The 20,076-nt window shown below is 38.0% G+C and overlaps 1 protein-coding gene across 1 annotated transcript in view; it reads right to left on the bottom strand.

Moving 5' to 3' along the window:
* The window catches only part of CCDC141 (coiled-coil domain containing 141), a 219,447-nt gene that overhangs the window by 40,351 nt on the left and 159,020 nt on the right, over positions 1-20,076 (bottom strand). The window contains exons 10-16 of the mRNA XM_029934315.1: positions 17,097-17,238; positions 15,253-15,372; positions 13,447-13,638; positions 7,963-8,142; positions 3,455-3,634; positions 2,760-2,885; positions 398-586 (exon numbers count right to left, since the gene is read on the bottom strand). Of these exons, the coding sequence (XP_029790175.1) occupies positions 398-586; positions 2,760-2,885; positions 3,455-3,634; positions 7,963-8,142; positions 13,447-13,638; positions 15,253-15,372; positions 17,097-17,238 (1,129 nt within the window). The remainder of the gene's footprint in view (positions 1-397; positions 587-2,759; positions 2,886-3,454; positions 3,635-7,962; positions 8,143-13,446; positions 13,639-15,252; positions 15,373-17,096; positions 17,239-20,076) is intronic.

The following is a 20,076-nucleotide window of genomic DNA, read 5'->3' as shown; positions in this document are numbered from 1 at the left end:
AGTCAGAGAGAGAGGAAGAGAGAGGATTGGAAGCAGGCTCTGTGCACTGTCAGCATGGAGTGCGATGTGGAACATGATCTCACCAACCATGAGCTCATAACCTGAGCTGAAATCAAGAGTCTGCCATCTAATTGACTGAGCCACTCAGGTGTCCCTCTAATTTCATAATTTAATACTGAGGGTCTTGGGGCACCCTGGTTAGGCATATGACTCTTGATTTTAGCTCAGGTTGTGATCTCACATTCATGAGATTGAACCCCATGTTGGGCTCCATGCTGGTCATAGAAACTGTTTGAGATTCTCTCTCCTTGTCCCTTCCACAGCTCACTAGCTCTCTCTCTCTTAAATAAATAAAAATAGACATGAGGGTCTTCCAGATATCCATGACAAGGCCTACCTTTTCCTTAACTTGGTGGAATTGGAGTATCTTGTACAGGATATCCTCATAATCTTGGATTCTCTCTTTCTGTGTTTGATGGAGGTGAATAAGCTCCTTCAGTTGTTGAGACTTCTCTTTCACAGGGGCTCCTTTACCAGTTAACTCTTCTGATTCTTTTATAATGTACTGAACTTCAACATTTAGTTGCTAGAAAAGTTGAAAGCAATAAAATATATCCAGCTTTTAGACATATTTTTCCTTTATAACTGACTATAGAAAGGTCTAAATCACTAATTATCCTCTCATTTACTATCATTTATCATCAGGCCCACCCCACCCCTGTGAATCCAGGCTTTGTGTTTGATAAGGATGCATTATTCTATTTCCATCTTCTCAGAAATTAAAAATAAATTGCTAGAAAAACAAAACAACATGTTTCAAAGCTAGGTGGTGAAATAGAAAGTCACATATTTCTGTGGCACACCAAATACTCCAGTTATCTGCTAAGAGAGTGTATTTTAGATATTTTATGAAGCGATGATCATCTCTGATATTTAATATAGGCTAGAATCAGGCAGTATGATAAAAACACCAAGAGAAGACAAGTCTAAAAATGCATTGGGGGAATTATTTGTCCTCTATGATAACAGAATGATCAGAATGAACTACCAACTGAGGAATGTGGTAGATATGCTGCTTTAAAAACAGTCATCCCAGAATCCACAAATAGCCAGGGATAAAGCAGCAGCTCCCCTTTCCCCAGCACTGCTCAGATATCCCATGTAGGAAACCAGATTCTGGGACAGAACTTGCAAAGGGTAGACAACTCAGAGAGGAAGCCACTATAATGTCAGGGATGGATCTTGTATCAATCAAGGAGGAAAGCAGTGGAAATTATTTAGACTAAGGAAATACTTTGCAGAAGAATAACCTAATAAGGGTCTTCAAGTTGAAATCAAGCATAGGGGTATCAAATATATGCATGCCACAATGACAGAACTAATGAAGCTAGAACTAAGCCCCGACTTAGAAGGATTTACTCACACACACATGTGCAAGGCCATGTGCATGTATGCATACACAGAATGCCGACAGGCATATAACATAAGGCATATCAAAGTAGCTAACATGTAGGCTAGTTGAATTTTCTAAGAATTTATAGGAAAGACTTCACCATGGGCTATAATGGTGTGTTTTTTTGTGTGGGGGACGTAGTTTTATACCATATCAGTTTTACCTTTAAAGAATCTGAAATAGGGCACCTGGGTGGCTCAGTTAAGTGTCTGACTTTGGCTCAGGTCATGATCTCATGGGTCATGAGTTTAAGCCCCATCTTGGACTTTGTGCTGACAGCTCAGAGCCTGGAGCCTGGTTTGGATTCTGTGTCTCCCTCTCTGTGTCCCTCCCCCGCTCACACTCTGTCTCTCAAAAATAAATAAACCTTAAAAAAAATTCGAAATAAATCTTCCCTAAATGAATCTTCAGTCTTCTGATTTGGCATTACTTAAAGCCAACATTTATAAAGTGGCGTCCAACAGCAATGCAGATATCTTAACTTTGCAGCAAAGAACAAGAAGCCAGGCAAGAGGACAGCATGACTGGCAAACATTTTTGGCAGCTGTATCAGGTTTAGGAGCAGCAGGAGGTGGAGGGTATGGAATGCATGAGCAGTCAGGGCCTGGGAACACGACTCATGGCTTTCTCTCTCATCTCCAGAGGGCTCTCTGAGAGGGAGAATGGGAGAACACAGCAAGATTCCAAGGAGTGTGGTAGAAATCTGGGGTGCCGGTGAGTGGGGACGGTGACATCGTAGTGGTGATTTCAGGGACAAAGGGCAGCAGAGTCCTGTGTCAGAGCCTGCCCACCCTTGCTCTGCGATGTCTTAATCTAAAACATGTCTATAGGGAAATAATTAGAATGAATATATGTGACAAATACATTAATAAGGAAATAATGTAAATTAAAATAATCTAAGATAAGAATATATTAGGCATTTTGCAGCCTGAATGTTGTATATTATCGAATACAGAATAGTGCAAAAAACAGTAAGAAAATGTGTCTTTAAAGTGAAGTTTTCGGGTCATGATCTTATGGTTCCTGAGACCCAGCCCCCCCACCCCGTGTCGGGCCTGCTCAGGACTCTCTCTCCCACCCTCTCTCTCTCTCCTCTCCCTCTCTAGCATGGGCACGTGTACTCTCTCACTCTCTCTCAAAATAAATAAACATTTAAAAAATTAAAAAGTGGAGTTTTAGACAAACAATGTTTTTGTTTAAAAAATAACAATTCACCAGTCTGTTAAAATTAATTAGGCAAATCTCAACTGAACAGTTTTTGATTTTTTTTCCCCATTCACCCAAGTCCATCAGTCTGTTTCTTCACCTGGAGGTAAGGCTTCATTTCATTCCATTTTTTCTGTAGACCTAAAATGGTCTGGAGGTTCCCTCCAAGGTCAAGTGCAGACACAGGCATAAGTGCTTCCTGAAGAAGTTTTAGGTTGCAAGTAGTCTGAAATACACATTAGGTAGTTATGTGTTTGTGTTCTTGGACACCATGGGCAATCCAGTGATGACTGGTGCGTCATCAAACTTTTCAGTCCCCATGAAAATACTCACTACCTCAAGTGAATTTGTGGTCCTAACCACCAATGAACAAAAGTACAGGCCCTGGGTTTCCTTTACCAATACCTTGCTTTGGCTTTATTGTGGCAAAATACACATACAAAATTTGCCATTTTAACCAGTTTGTTAATTGTGCAGTTTGGTGGCACTAGGACATTCTCATTGGTGTGCATGCATCGCCACCATCTACCTCCAGAACTTTTTACCATCCCAACAGAAACTCTGTACCCATTTACCAGGAACTCCCATTCCCTCCTTCCCTCGGCTCCTGGTAATCTCTATTCTGGTTTTTCTCTTTATGAATTTGACGACTCTGGGTACCTCACGTAGGTGGGATCATACAACATTTATCCTTATGTGACAGGCGTATTTCACTTAGCATTATGTTTTAAAGTCTCTTCTATGTTGCAGAATTTCATTCCTTTTTAAGACTTATTGATATCCATGTTACTGTACCTTTCTAAGTTGTTCCTTGAATGCTCCCCACTGCTGTTTCACAGGCTTGCTTGCCATGGCTTTAAGTTGCCATGTCATCCGAAGGTGGCTGAGTTCTTCTCTCTCTGCCTTCTGTCTTTCCATAGTGTTCTCCATAAAGTGCACTTCATTTTTTGCATGTAGTATTTCATTCTCTTTTGCCTGTTAAATTAGTAATCCATATAATGGCTTTTCTTTACCAAGAGACAAAACATTTTTGGGTACGCTATTTTAGGAGGCAAACACTTGATCATAGTCAATAGGGAGCATGATTCTGAGATCAAGAGAAGTCTGGGACGCACAGTGGGGCTCTTAGAACCTGTAGTCTATGCTTGGACGCCAGGTCCTGGGTTCTTCAATAGCCAGGTGTTTGAGTCCCCACCCTCCCCACTCCTGGACAGGGTCAGATTATTTCCTGGGGCTTAAGGGGGTGATTAAATGAGCACCAGGATTCAGAAATGTTTTAGTTAAGATGATTTTAATGCATAAGTTTTGAAGTATATTACACCTTTTAACATTATAAATAATCTTAAAGAACTCATTCAAATATGTCAAAGTCTCAGTATCGGGAAATATGAGGGGTCGGTTTGTTTCTTTCAACTATCTCATTGTATACATTACAATTATTTCAAATTTTCTTTGTGAACAGTTCTTGAAGCTACTCCCTTTTGTAAGAACTGAAGTTTGCATCTATATATCTCTGTATTTTTATCTCTATTATGCACCTATAATACCCAGCAGAACCCATCCTAAATGATATTTTTTAATCTGTGCTATGAAGTCAGGGTAGCTTTCACATATTATTAAGAAACTATTAATCAGAATCACAACTAAATTCAGAGTCCTCTTCCCAATTTGTATATGTTCTGGTTGCCTGATTTGAAAGCCTATAAACAATGTTTTTAAACAAGAGGAAAATCAATTGCAGTCAGAAGAATAAAAGAAGTAAAGAGTAAGATCATGTACTTTTTTGAATGAGTGCAAACATTTTTTAAAAATGCAGAAGAATATTTAGTTGACAAAACAATGGCTTTTACTTTAATGGCTAGCCTTTCTCAATAAATCTTTGAATTTCTCAGGAGAAAATGTGCATAGATTTCTATACAGTAAAACTTTGGTTTGTCAGCATAATTCATTCTGAAAACATGCTTGTAATCCAAAGCACTTGTATATCAAAGCCAATTCAAGAACCATTGGCTCAGTTGTGATCATGTGACATTCAGCCTCACGTACTACTCATATTACAAGACACTGCTCATTTATCAAGTTAAAACTTATTAGAAATGTTTGCTTGTCCTGCGGAACACTCGCAGAACAAGTTACTCACAATCCAAGGTTTTACTCTAATCGCAATTACAGCTAGGTTTCTAGAAATCAAGGGATCTTTTAGATTGTAGTAAGAAGACAGTGTCATGAATGAATATGTGCTAGAGTATTTTAACAGGCCATCTTATTTCTAAATTATTTTAAATAATATTAATATTTCATATTTATATTTTTATACTACTTTAGACATTATAAAGTACCAGTTAATTACAAAAGAATATAGTTGAAGGTCCCAAATGAGATCAATCTCCTGTAAATTTGGTGATTCAGAAATAAAATGATGTATGCTGTAACTATGGTTAACAAGATGCTAATATATCATGAAAGATGTCAGAGAACTTCAGCAGAATCCATCCCAAACAATATTTTTTTAATCTATGCTATAAGTAAAGTTAGGGTATGTTTCACATAATTTTAAGAAACTATTAATAAAAATATAATATATAATTTAATGTAAACTCGGAAATTGCAGCATGTCAGTGTCAACTATAATAAGCAGGGTATGATTCTAGTGAGGTCTAGAAAAGGGAGTGCACAGTAGTATTTGTGCTTCAAGAGAGCAGGATTCAAGAAGAGTGATTATGTACTTGGCGAACTTAAGAATTATGACCTCTCACCAAGATGAAATAACTTGACCAAGGTCTAGTTAGTAAACACAGTACTCATTCTACTTCTGGGTAGGGGTATGGAAAAAAATTTGCCATCGTCTTATCTAATTGGGTACTAAATTACCCGTTTTCCATTTGGATCCAGACACAATTAATGGTGTTTTGTTTTCCAGATACGTTGATAACAGGAAGGCAGTATCCTGATAGCGCCTTTGATATTCACCACTATAAATTAGTAAATTGGCACTTTCTTTAAGATGTCTGCCCAGATTTCTCACAGAAATCAATTTCTCTGATCTTGATGATTTTTTTTAGATGAACTGAAAATTTTTATGTGTCAAGTTTGAAAAGGTGAGCCACAGCAACCCAGTCAAGAGCAGAACATTCAGTGGAAAATGCCAGCTGGCTTTCTTCCTCTTTAGCAACCACAAACTGGTTACCACATTTCAACAATAATGTTTGTTTAAAAAGCCTAATGGTCCCAAAAATATGAAGAAATTAAAAATGTGTTTTACTTGCTTTGCCAATGATTTCCTATCTCAGAATGTCACTGAAGCAATAAAGTTAACTATTAGGTGATCTTAATTCTTATCAGTAAGGAGGAATTTATTATATGACAGTTTTTAAGGACCTTGAAGGAAAGCATGTATTTTATATATAGTAATTTGATGAAAATTCACCAGTCCTGCCAACACAGGGCTACATGACTGGAAAGCAAGAGAAAAAAGTAGACAACAGAAACAACTCCAGGCCCAGATGTTGGAGTTAGCTGACAGATACTTTAAAAAACGCATGATTAATATGGTCAAGAAAGTACAGGAAAGATGTAGAGATGACAAGAGAGAGAATTGCACTGATAATTGAAATCTAATTTTTAAAAATCCAACTGGAAATTTCATAACTGAAAAAAATTGAAAAGAAGTTTGTAATAAAAAGGATAGACAAAAATGCAGTTTGCAAATATTTGAATTCCTTTCTGAGTGACAATTAGAGAAGTGCACAATCAAGAGATTGAAGAGTATATAAAGAACAAAGTAAAAATGTGAAAGATGATAGGTCAATAGACAACACATGATCTAAATGTTCCAAATGAAAAATCACTTAGTTTTTACAGTAAAGCATGTATATAACATAAGAACCTGGGCAAATTGCCTAGCAAGTTTTCTCTGATGCTTGAGAATATTATTAGATAAATCAGCATTATTAAATACTTTTTTTCCTACATAGATCTAATAAGAATGATCTTCAAACCACAGAGGTTGAGCTAGAGAAGATAAAGAGTGGCTCAGAGTGAATGAGAAGAGTTACAGAACCTAATTCTTCCAGATGAATTCAGGCTCCAGATTGAGATTTATCACATTTCAGAGCACTGGGAAAATTTCAGATGTCAGTTATCTTTGCAAATCTACAGAAAGTAAGAGAAGGGCCAGAAAGTTAGAGAAAGGAGAGTGCCCTGGTTTTCACAAGGGGGTAAAGGGTGGTAAGTCTTACACTGAAAACCAGTGCAGTAAGTTCATCATTGGTCAAGTATTTTGTCAGCACTTTGGAAGAATTCCTTGATCACAAGAAGTCAGCCTGATTTATGTCAAATTATTCTTATGTAATGGGTAGGATACTTGGTAGGTAGACCTTCCTTTCACCTGTGCTCTTACTACAGACTTAGGAAAAAAGTTGTGAAATAATGGTTGAAATAAAGTTCTATTGGAAATGTCTGTGATTGTTTAAAAAAAAACTGCCTAATCAAGCAATTGCTTAATGGATTAGGATGTCAACTTGCCCCACAGACACTGTTATTAAAACTCTACTTGCAGCCATAGAAGTCCTACTTATTGAATATATAGACTTAAACTTAGAAAAGATGGCTACTGTTGTAGATAGCAGGGTCAATTTTAGTTTAACAAGATGGAATCATAGGTATGTGTAAGATCAGTGCATGTGTATGTGGAAGATAAATGCATGACAAATATAAGATGGGAGAGCTGTAGCTTAGCAGGAATTGCAATGAAAATGTAATGGGTGTTGTATTTGATCACAAGCTTAATATCAACCAGCAAAGTGAAATTATTGCTACAAATGTGAGCATAATCTTAGGTCTCCTTAGTAAAGGATGATGTCCACTTTGCTGTACTTTGTGTTGATGTTGAACCTCACCTTTTGGTTACATTTTATGAATGATTTTGGCAAACCATAGAAAATTCTGGGATGGATAATTAGGATGCAGAGAAAAATGAAACTATCTCATAAATGATGGAAAGGATTTATATGTGGTTTGCTGCCTAAAAAACTCATATTAGACATAGCAACTGTTTTCAATGTTTGAAGGACTTGCATGTGTAAAAATAGCCTTCCTTATAAACTAATAGTCAGTCTAAGACCAAATAAGCATGTAAGTGCTGGGCTTTAGGACTGTTCTAGGTTGAATAAAGTTAAAACAAACAAACAAATAAACTTACTAAACCAGCAAGGTTGATTAGCAGACAACTGAACTTGAATTTATGATTTTGACTTTGACAGTAATTCTTACAGAAGGTGTGACGTATTTAATGTCATTCTTACCATATTTATTAAATTAAGGAACTCAAGCCCTAGGTCTTGAGTTAAAAAGCTCCTCTTTAAAAATAACTCCCACTGCTTCTCAGCTGAGTCCAACTGATGTTTGGATTCAGCATCATCCTCTTCCTTCCGTAGGATTTCAGTTTGGTAAAACTCCTTTAGGTTCTGACACTGCTCCTCTACCTTAAAAAAATGAGAATATAAATGAAAATTAAAAACACTTAAAAACACTTTTTAAAGTTTATTTACTTATTTTGACAGAGAGAACGTGCAAACTTGTGCACACGTGCACCTCCCCGACACACTCACATGAGCTGGGGAGGGGCAGAGGGGGAGAGAGAGAGAGAGAGAGAGAGAGAGAGAGAGAGAGAAATCCAAGCAGGTTGCATGTTGTCAGCACAGAGCCTGATGCAGGGCTTGAACCCACAAACCATAAGATCATGACCTGAGGCTGAAATCAGAGTCCAATGCTTAACAAACTGAGGTACCCAGGCATTCCTTTAAAACATTTTTAAAGAAAAATAACTAAATTCTAATAAAAGCCTATTTAAAAACCAAATGGAAACTACATATCAGAATTCTTTAAGTAATTATTGAATATTGTCAATTAGCTGAAAAGACATACAAATCTATTAGGTTGTTGACAGACAGGAGTACCCCTTGGTAGCAAATTAAGCTGACAAGTTTGTTACCCACAAGACCTACTTACCACAGCCAAAACCTTATTTACGCATTACATATGTGCATGTTTGGCAACTGGGGACAATTTATGTCAAAGACCAGTGTGGTCTTTATAATTCAGAAGGAAGACATACCACACACACACACACACACACACACACACACACACACCCACACAACCGGGATATACAAATCAGAAAGAAAGAAGTATAAGCCTGTAAAAAATTATTTGAAATTATTAATCACAATTTCCTTCTAATCAGTGATAAACCAGAATAAAAAGTACAATTACTAATTTTCTGTGCAAGCATTAATATTAAACTGTCTCATGAGCTAATCTTACTGAGGTATATTACTTTGCCTGCTTAAAATTATATTTCCTCATTTGCTAACCAATGCTAGCAGAACTTGATTATTTTAAATCACTTTTTTTGATCAGAGCTTATATAAAACCAAATGCATCTGCAGAACTATGGATTAATATGTAATTGGATAATGTAGAAATAGTAGAAAAATTTTGACACAAGCTTTTATTCATTAAATTAATATTTAGTAGCCAATAGTATGAAATTCAAAGAGCAATCTAAACAGGGTGAGAAATTTCAGGCAATGGTTAGTCACTATATTTTAAGGATATTAGCATCATCCTTCATCTAAATGAACATAATAGGTAAGCCTGCAAATGTGCTCAGAAACAGTTCTATTCTCATTTCCCATATTCCATTTACTCATGTGTCTGTTTTGCTGATGCTTCAGTGAAGAATGATCGTTAATTTTCTGCTCCTACCTATCCTTCATGAACTAGTTAAATGCTACCTCTTCCATGGAGTCTTTTAAGATTCCTTAGTAAGAATTAAGCATTTTTCTTCTTTGGGTTCCCAAAGATAGTTCTGGGGGAAAGAGAACCATAAGCAAATTATCATAACACAGAAGCAAGTACAAATACAATGTTATGGGCCAGCTGAGGAGGGACCACCAACTCTACACAAAGCAAATAGGGAGGAACTTCCCAAAGGAAGTGGCATTTGATCTGTGTCTTTCAGAATTGTCCAGGGTGATATGGAGTAGAAGGGGATCCCGGATGGAAGGAATACCACGTGCAAAGGCACACGTGTTAAAACACTGCCTGTTTCAGAGTATGATAAAAGCTCTCAGTGCAAGTGAAGTTCAGAGCAGAGTGGTTAGGGAGGAAGCCAGAGGGATCATTGTGCAGGAAAAAAACTGGCCAGCAGGTTTCAGCTTGGTTTCTTTTGTAATCAACATGATGTAACAGATTATCATTAGTGTGAAACAACTGATAGCTATCACAATGATTCAGAATCAGCATGACAGCTATTAGCACTGCTAGAGGATTGTACGCTATGGGCAGGGGTGTCAATCTGAGGGACTGTCGGTTGTGTGCAACTCTGAAAGTATAAACTTTAATTCCTCCTCCTTTTCCAACTGCTCAAAAAAGCCTTGAATGCAAGTAAGAACAGGAATTCCCTTGAATCAGTACTAGTTTATGTTTTGGATAAGTGATAAACTTCAATACTTCATCCATATTTTGTAAAATTTATTTTTAATTTGTTTCACAAATTACATTTTTCATATTATCTGAATGCCAAAAGGTAATCTGATCAGATTTGCTTTAAAATAACCATTTTCTGAAAGTGTATAGGGGGGAATTAAAGGAGGTAGAGAGAACAGATAGAAGACAATTTCTTTAAGCTGAGCAAGAGATGATGAGGGACAAGTAGAGGGGAGGGAAATTCAGAAATCTTTTAGGTTGGCCCTATAGATAAATGAGGTATAGCATGGCCTTTGATATAGGAAAAAACAAAAGGAGGAGACTGGGGATTGAACTTGAGCTTCCATATTTACTAGCTGTGATTTTGGATACCTAACTTCTCCAAGTCTCCATTTCCCTCATTTTTAAATAAGGGATAATCATAACTAAACATAGAAATGTTAGAAGGATTAAATGAATCAGGAATGAAAAGCATGGGGTCTCATACAAAATACATGCTCCTTGAAAAAAGTTCAGAAAAGACTGTGAAGCTTCTACCTCGGACTTTTGGAAAATGACGGGGTCATTGACTAATACCAAAATATAGAAGAAAACCATATTTGAAAAGTAGACAACTAGTTGTGTTTTGAGTTTCAGGAGCCTATAGGATACACAGGTCTTAGTGATTGAAAGTTGAAAGCACTGATCTAAGGCTCAGAGAGTTGGGGCTGAGCAACTGTTGTTTGAGTTATTGGTAGATTGAAACCATAGGTGGGGATGCGAATTTTGCAGGGTAAGTATATAGAATGTCCAAAAGAGACAGCATAGCTAAGAGTTACATGATCCACACACTTCAGGAACAGAAAACTAAATGAGCAAAAAGGAGAAGGAACAGATAAAGAAAAAGACAAGATGATGCCACATATGTGGAATATCCAAATAAGGTAAATCTATAGACACAGAAAGTGGGTCAGTGCTTGCCTGAGGCTGGGGGAGGTGGGGGGGGGGGAAGCCAGGATTGACAAGAAATATGCACCAGGGCTCTATGTGGGGTGATGGAAATACACTAACTCTGGAGTGCAGTGATACTTGGCACAACTCTGTAAACGTACTCAAAACCATTAGACTCTAAAATAGGTGAATTTTATCCTATGTAAATTATACTTCAACAGATCTGTCTTTTAAAAGTCACTGGAGGTGAGAGTGAGTGACTTAAATAAATGTGGCAGAGAGATTAAGTGGGGTGAAGACTGAAAATACTCCATGTCATTTGCCAACTTGTAAGTACCTTATAATAACACTTTCAGTGGAGTGAAGAGGTGGCACATGCCAGGACCAAAAAGGGAAGACACTAGAGGTGGTGGGGTGAGGCTTGGGGAGGATGGGCAGGCAGGAATGAGAAGTATCATCTTTCCCTTCCAGAAGTACAGGTGTGAAGGGAAGGAACACTATAGAGTGGCAGCCTTGGTGAGGGCAAGACCATAGGGCATGGCTACAGACCAGAGAGAAGAAGACAACAGAAAAATCATATTTGAAGAATTAGAGTATGGGTCTAGCTGCAGCTAGATTCTGAAGAACATAGGTGTGTACAGGGAAAGACTGATGACTGATTTGTGTTAGGCACAAATAGAGGCTTCATGTTATTGGCAACTGGAGGATGAGTGAATGTGTCAGTAGGTTTGAAGTCGATGGAGGTCAAGACAGGCACGATGGTTTCATTTTTTCAGTCACATATGAGGAACAGGAATTGGCTGAGATTTAGGGATGGAAACTGGAGTAAGTTGTTTGAGAACTGCTACTGAATGGGCACCAAGTAGGGAGCATATGGTGGACCCAGCTGAAGCAGAGACCCATAAATTGTAATGGCCCCAATCAGCACGACTGTATGATTTTCCACAGGAGTGTCTGAAAGCTTGGAAATGGAAGCTGAGTAAATAGAGCATTGGATTGATCTAAAATTGGGATTGGCAGTGTAGGTCAGGGTGGAAGGCAGGGAGGTGACAGCATGGGGAGCAGGCTGGAAATGAGTAAGCAGGAGCTGGTGAGGAGAGAAGGCCAGCCTGATGGAGATGGGGGGGTGGAGCACTGCCAAAATGAGAAGAACTCCACCAGGGTGAAGCCTTTGGTGAAGAAGGATATGAGGTCCTTCTGAGGACATGTTTCTTGCAAAGCTAAAGTTCTAGCTCTAGAGAGGCTCTTGGTCCTGAAGGCCAGGGTGAATGCATGCAGGAAGCACATGTGGAACTAGAAGCCAAGCAGGTGCATTTCTGGCAATGAAGATGCAATTGTACCTTCTCCACCATTTCAAGTTTCAAATAAAAACGTTGAGCAACAGGATAATCCTGTCAATTGTAATGTCTCTGCCCTAAACCATGAGGGTTCAGGGCTAAGAAAAACTAAAGAAAGCCAGAAATGACAAAAGGAGGAGTAAAGAGGCAGAAAAGGAGGCAGTGGTTACCTGAAATTTGAAGGGACCAGGCATGGCCTTCCTTTAGAATAGTGAGAATTGAGAACATTGCAGAATGAGAGCAGAAGGAGGAAATGTGCTCAGAAAAGACGGTGGCCATAGGAGGGAAGGGTGACAGTGGGAGGGCGGGGACGGAGAAAATGGAAATTGAACATGCCCCCTAACTCTGGCTGGTTCTACCTCCCACTAGGCCAGTACCCACCTCCCTGAAAGCAGTGGGGTCTGGTGCACCTGGGTGCACTGCTACCCGAGTTAAATGAGGTGGAACCCTAGCACTTTTCCATTACTGATGTCACCTTCCAGAGACTGAGACCATTGAGAGACGGAATCTTGGTTTCCTAGACAGGATTTTACAGACTCTCTGGCACAACCCTATTAAAATCCCGCCTCAGAGGAAGCTCGCAGATAACTTGTTAAAAGGCGTCAAACAAGACAGATCCGAGAGTGGTCCCAAATGCCTGTAATTTCTGATTCTGTGTATGTATTTTAAATGAATCACACTAATTGCTTGAGTATTCAAAAAGATCCATGGTAGAAGACAACTTATTTTTAAATAAATTTGTTCTATGTTTAGGATATTGTAAATGTTTGTAGGCCACAGTAAAAAGTGTTCCAACACAACCATTTTGCTTATTTGTGAATATATCTACACCTACACACTTGGCATTATTTTTCAGTAAACAACTTACTCTTTGAGTCCTTGTATGGTGCCTTGGAGAATAAAGAGCTTATAAGTGAGTACATGCATGGGAATGGAGGACACGGACCCACCCACCAGGACTCCCCAGGGCAAGCGGGAAGAAGGGCGGAGGCCACCTTGCCAAAGAGGGTCAGCACATAGGCACTGTACCTCCTCTGATGACTTTAGAAATGCCACATAAGTTTGCAGGACTCGTGACCTGGAGGCGATGGTTTGGCCAAGTATTTTTAATTCTTCCTCTAGCCATTTAGCTTTGGATGAAAGCAATGCCACTTCGTCAGGTTCAAATTCATTTTTCTCTGTCATAAGTTTTGCAGCTGCTTCTAATTCTTGTGCTGTCTCCTATGAAAGCCAAGCACAGGGGGGTCAGAAGCTGACAGAGGAATCATGAACATTCACATTTCATTACCTTCTGTACATCCATCTATTACAATAACTAATTGAACTCGGACCAACTCTCCTCAATGAAAAGAAAGGCACAGCTTTCAAAATTAAAAAAAAAAAGTTATCTTAAAATGAAAACCATCTCAAAGCATTCTCTCACTCTATCAGCTCCGTCCTTATTTAGAGCATTTATTTTCTGTCACAAATAGAAGAAAGGTTGGCATGAAAAGCCATAAAACAAAATGGCGGATATATTTTAGTTTATTTAATAATTATACATGAGAATGGCTTTACGAATTTCACAATAGCTAATTTTGTTATAAAAGAGATGGCAAGTTAATAGAAATTGTTTACTCCTTTATAAAAAAAAATGGCATGTCAATTATACAGTCTTATTTAAATCTCAATCTAGAAGGGTTTTTTAGCAAGTGTAGGGGAAAATGTTATATATAAAATCTAAACAGCCTAAAGTGTACTCTCTTCTGTGTTTTGAGTGCAATTTCTGGCAGGTAAAAATCTCACTGATAAAATGGATAAGCGAGATTGTAGACATTATATATACAATTGATCCAGAAAGAACCATGTAAAATTATGCATGAGACTAAGCTAGGAATCAAACAAAAATGAAAGAAAAAAGCTTCACTGTCATTTGCTGCAAGAAGGAATTGCTTCCCTGCGTGTATTTAATATGCTTCCCAAGTACGCTGTTGAATGAAGCTAATTTTCATTTCCAAGTGTTGCTTCCAGATAGCTCTCTGGGTAGGAGGCAGCAGGGGAGTTTCTCCCCATGCAATTTCCTCATTCCTTCTAAAACTCTTAAAATTAAAAAAAAAAATGAAATTGAATTCAGACATACATTTTATTTTAAACATTTTAAATAACGAGGCAAAATCACTCCATTAAAAAAAAATCAGCTTGTATGTGAGTTCCCAAACATGACGAAGGTTCTTTGTTACAGAAGTGACGGAGTAACAAGGCCATTGCCTTCCGACTTGGGTGAGCCAGGAGAGGCCCTAGACTCACCTTCCTAAACACCTGCTGGGGCAGATTTAGAGCTACCAGCAAGAATATATGAACCTAAGTCCCTTGTGAAAGAGGTGATGGGGAGCTAGAGATATTAGGAAGAGGAGGGCATTTTCTGTCTCTGAACATTGGGTTTGCAAACAAGACTATGTTTTTATTTGCTTCCTGGAATCTTGCATTAATGCATGTTGCTTCTGGTAATTTTCTTTTGTAACTTACTCTAGCAGAAAATCACAAATAGTCTTAGAGAAGCACTCTCCCTGCCTCTTCTGGCCTCTCAAAAGGAGTTGCTAACATCTCCCAGGCAAGGAAAAGGGGCCAGATGAGTGTTTAATACCAGGTTACAAAGTTTCAGTGAGCTCAAACACCCTAATAAATGCACACTTAAGTATAAATAATTTAGATACACACAATAGAAGTTTTAAGCTGTTATTTGCCACAATATTTAGAATGACTCAAGAGAGCTAGCATTAAGTTCTATAACCACTGAATATAAAGAAATCATATTTACAAAATCATAACCATAACAATAGTTCCTATTTAATTTACCTGAGCTTGAATATCTAGTTCCAGATATTTATTCAAAATCTTCTCTGATTCAGAAAGGCTGGAACCAACATCCACTGCATTGGAAAGTACTGGACTGATTTTCTGAATTGACATTTCCACCTTTAGCAATAAGGAATATATTGCAGTCTTAGTAATATGTATTTGCATACATGTTTGTGTATGTATAGAAAACATAAATTCTACTCCACATTCCCATTATACTTTAAGTGGATATACCAATTTTCATCTAAAATAGTTTTAAATATCTTAGAATTTCATGTTTAAATTAATAATGCTGCTCTTCATATGACATAATACTATTGACCCACCAACAGAGGGTATATAGAAATACATTTATTAACAGACATGTATTTTAACAGCAATGAGATATAAACAATCATCCATATCTTCTAAGAATTTATTATCTATATTACCTAGAAAAGATAATACACTTGCTAACACATAAGCAGAGATGAATTTATCTGATTAATTAACTCACAATCATCCACTATAAGTTTAATGGGAACCAGTTTATAGGCACATCTTGAAGCAAAGGTCCAAAGCCTAGATATTAAATCGCCCTATGGGTCACTATATTTAGGGACACTGGTATGGCACCAAACCCTGTACATGTGACAATAAAACACAGGGACATGCTTTGGCCATTTAACGGATGATCATGGAGGACTATGATTTGATTTTCAGTACACTTGAATCAATGAAAAAGTAGGCTTTCAAGAGTTCTATTCTAACCAAGTTGCATTCTTCATCTCCTGGCTCTAACTCGAGTCCCTCTCTCCCACAGTTAAATTGGCTCTGAATTGGCAGAAATACAAGGAACAACAGTTGTCTGAGTTCCTACTTCATTGCCCACCACCACCAAATTAGCTTGAGTCTCAGGCTCTAGGGAATGTGGCACCACAGCTGCTGCCATATTTGGAATCTCCCCAGACCCAGGCATCAGAACAAGGCTCAGATTCCCCAGTTTCTTGATCAATAACAGGTGGGAAGACAATTTAGACAGAGACATGGTTATTTAATGCCCTCTCTTGTAAAGTCTACTAATTCTACTTGTTTGAGTCAGGCATAGGAGTCCACTGTATCAGACAAAGACAACACTGAAAATCTGAGACCCACTGTGGGCATCAAGATTCATAAGCATTAACATCATTGAGATATTACTAGTCTTTACTGTATGTCCCAGCTATGGAAAAGTAATTTTTTTAATTTAGTCAAATAGTAGCTTCCTGGTTTTCTTACTCTTTGAAAATAGGAAATAAATTTCTCATGTACTAAGCCAATGTCTCCACTCTGTGGAGAGGATTTTCACATGTATGTTTTTACTCAGAATGGCCATATCCTTTGTACTGGTCTAGTTCAATAAAGTATGGTAACAATAATTATTCTAGAAATCCCTAAAACATAAGTTTTGGTATTTATCTGCTGTCCTTGTGTTGTATGATCCCATATTACCTGAAATTTGTGCATATTGGAACCATGCACCCAGCCATGTAAAACAAGGACACAATCTCAATACGCACATGGTTAAGTTCTGTGCAAAGCAAGAACTACCTTTGTGTACACATGTTCAGGGCTGGCATGACAGGTAGGATTACATGTCAAGTTTTAGCAACCTGGGACAGGCATGGTGGATGAGCAATAGTGAAGCACAACTCTATACTGTTCAATTATAAAACCTAATGTGGAACCTAAGAGAAGCCAAAGGAGACCCAGGAGTATCCACCCACCATGCCTCCATGCTATGGTTGCCATACCACCTAGCATCAGCAGGTAAGGACTTGCATCTAATTAGTAGCTGAAGGAGGACACATTTAAGAAACTACCTTCTTGAGGTGGCCCTCCACTGAGGCAGTTAATTGCTGTTTCTTAAGAGCGAATTCCTTGTGCGCTGAACACTGTTCGGTCAGATGGTCCACTCGCCTCTGAATGCATCCCATCATCTCATGGACTCCGGTTACCCAGGAGCTGAATGGAACAAGGCAGCTGTTAGTTCACTCCACCCTGATGTAGAAGCCCCAGGAGCAGGGAACATTTGAAGGTGGATCTGCTCTTTCATGATAGGGATGAGTTGATAAAAGTTATCCAGCTTCAGGCTTCAGGATAACAGAAGTTAAGTAAAACAAAATTATGATCCTTTGTTTAAATCAGTTGGTCCTCAGGGAAAAGATGAATTATGGGTTTTTACAACTAGGTTTAGTCTTTTCTAAAGGTTTACTTTTTAATATTTCTCTAAGATATTTTGAGAACCCTATGCCAAAAAGCACAGTATATTTGCCAAGAGTTTTCCTGGGGGTATTATTTAAAAGTTCATTTATCTAAAGATGCCCTTCGAGTAGAAATGTGGATCAGCCAATTAACAAGCCATTTACTAATCCAATATGGTAAAATATGTAACACTAAGTTCTTTATACTCAATGATTACGCATGCTCAAGGCTATATTCATTAAATGAAAATCTAGTTATCACTAACAATTAGGAATCTAATGTACTTGCTCATAAAAAAGAGACTAAGCCTTATATTGTCATTTTTCACCTGTACTGGCTTCAGGAAAAAAAGTGACATGAGAACTCATAAAATGCACATGCCTTTAAAACAGTACATGACCTTACAGTTGGATCCCATTTGCTCGAGTCTAAAGAAAAATTAGCAAGTTTCCTAACCACATCCAATTTAGGCCTGCCAGCACTGCAAGACAATAAACAAACACTGCTGATGGATGAGCACCTTTTAATTTGTCAGCCTACCCCTAAGACGGAGCCTCCCCTCCTATGTAAGAAATTTTGAAGTCTTTAATTTTGTGTCAGTCATTTTCTTCAAATACTAATAAAGATGAACATGATAACTCTTACATTTAATTACCCAGAGTTTAAAAAAAAAGATCGCAGAGCAAGGTACAGATTTCAGTAATTTTTACCTCAAATAATTAATTTATGACTCTGTAAAAACGAACTTAATTAGTAATGAAATGAGGGCAAGATCCCAAATGACTGAGAGGTAAAGTAACTTCACAGGAATGACACTAAAGCTGCCAAAGGGGGAAGGGCTCATCAGGCAGCTTGAGAAGCTTGTGTGCGTGGGATTCAGGAGTGTCCTGGGGACTCTGCTGAAGCCCCAGAGAAGTTTAACCGGGGGAAGAAAATGAAACCACTGTGAGAAATCTTATTCCTGACACATAGTACTCCCCAGATGTTAGTTTCCCTTAAAACAATTAGTTGTGCATTTTAACAACTCAGGGATGGTGAAGAGTATAATCAAGAAATCAGGAGAGTTTCATAGAAACAATTCCAGTGATACTTAGGTCCATATATTTTGTAAATAAAAGCAGTATATAGGTAATACCAACTATTTTGACTTTGGGACATTCTATACTTAAAAAGCACTTAAGTGCTTAAGTAGCACTTAAGTCCTACATAAGTTCCAAGTTCTCTGTAGAATATGCAAATCTGGAATGAGAGAGATAAATAAAAAAGACAAGTGAAAAAGCAGCAGCGATATGGAAAGAACGTTCAGGGGAACAGTTTGGGAAAGTAAATGTGTAAACATTTTCTAAAAATAATTACTGAGCACTTACTGTGACAAGGCAGAATTTTTAATGTTTTAAGTAGTCTCCTTTCTAATTTTTATGGCTACCTTATGATCTGAGTATAATCGATATCTCCATTTTGCAGATAAGCAAACTGAGGAATGGAAAGGCTCAGTAACTTGTCCAGGTCACCGTTATTAAGCGCCAGAGCTGGGATTTGAACCTATTTATCTGCTCTCATAGTCCACACTCTTGACACATGACAGAGGGTGGGAGGGTATTCGTCCTTTAAAATTTCTCTTTCTCTGGAGTTGAATGTTAATGGAAACAGGATTAGCCCAGCTGGCATGTTCTTTAGAAATTAGCAGGCTTCCCTAAAGCAAAGTCTGCTTGTAGTTTGTGAAGTGACCACTAGAGGGGAACTTGTCCAAGTTCATGTGTTAAAGGGACCTCTAGCACAGAGAACAGAAATGAGCAAACAAAACCAGATCAAGCACTCCTTTTGTAAAAATATTGCTCTTTAGCAGCTTACAATTTTAACTTAGATGAATCACAATCAAGCAAATGTGTTCTCTCTCTGTCTTTGAAAGGACAATTCATTTTCGATTTTTGATTGACTCAGGAGATTGGGTCTCATTTTGTGTTGGTGATCTGTGTCTTACTGTATATAGCTATTGCACTATAAAGTCTTTAAGGGAAAAGACAACATTCTTTTCATTCAGATACCAAATATCCTCTGCAGCACTAAGCACATAGCCTTGTTAGTGGATCAATGTATATTTCGGAACAAAATAAAAAGCTCCTTAATCAAAGTTTAAGGGAAGAGAAGACATAGACCAAGAAGAACATATGTACAGATAGTTACTGTATAAAAATGTCACTAGTACCCAATAGTTTTTAAACAATGACAACTTGGTTCTTTGCTCACTTACAGAAGTTTTAGGCTATCCAAAGACTAATTTCTTCTTTGGTGTTTAGCATTTATCATTAAGTGACTGATACATCTTCTCTATTTAAAGCCTTAGAGGTGCCCACTGAATCTCCCTGGTCTGCTGTTATTGCTGAAGGAATCAGCTGATCATATTTTTTCTTTTTGTCTATGAATGCACTCTACTCTTACTTCTGGCGTAGACCCTTTCCTCAGTACGAGAAGTTCTGAATTGTCCTAGCCAGCTCTGGCTTTCATTTCCCTATGTCAGCTAGATCATTTATCTGATTGGGCTGTAATCTGTACCCTCTCCCAGATTCCCAATGGGCATATATCTGTCATAGTTCCAAC

This window comes from Suricata suricatta, chromosome 3, assembly GCF_006229205.1.
Source record: "Suricata suricatta isolate VVHF042 chromosome 3, meerkat_22Aug2017_6uvM2_HiC, whole genome shotgun sequence".
NCBI classification, from domain to species: domain Eukaryota; kingdom Metazoa; phylum Chordata; class Mammalia; order Carnivora; family Herpestidae; genus Suricata; species Suricata suricatta.
The sequence above is the reverse complement of the archived record's forward strand: the minus strand, read 5'-3'. Positions and strand labels throughout refer to the sequence as shown.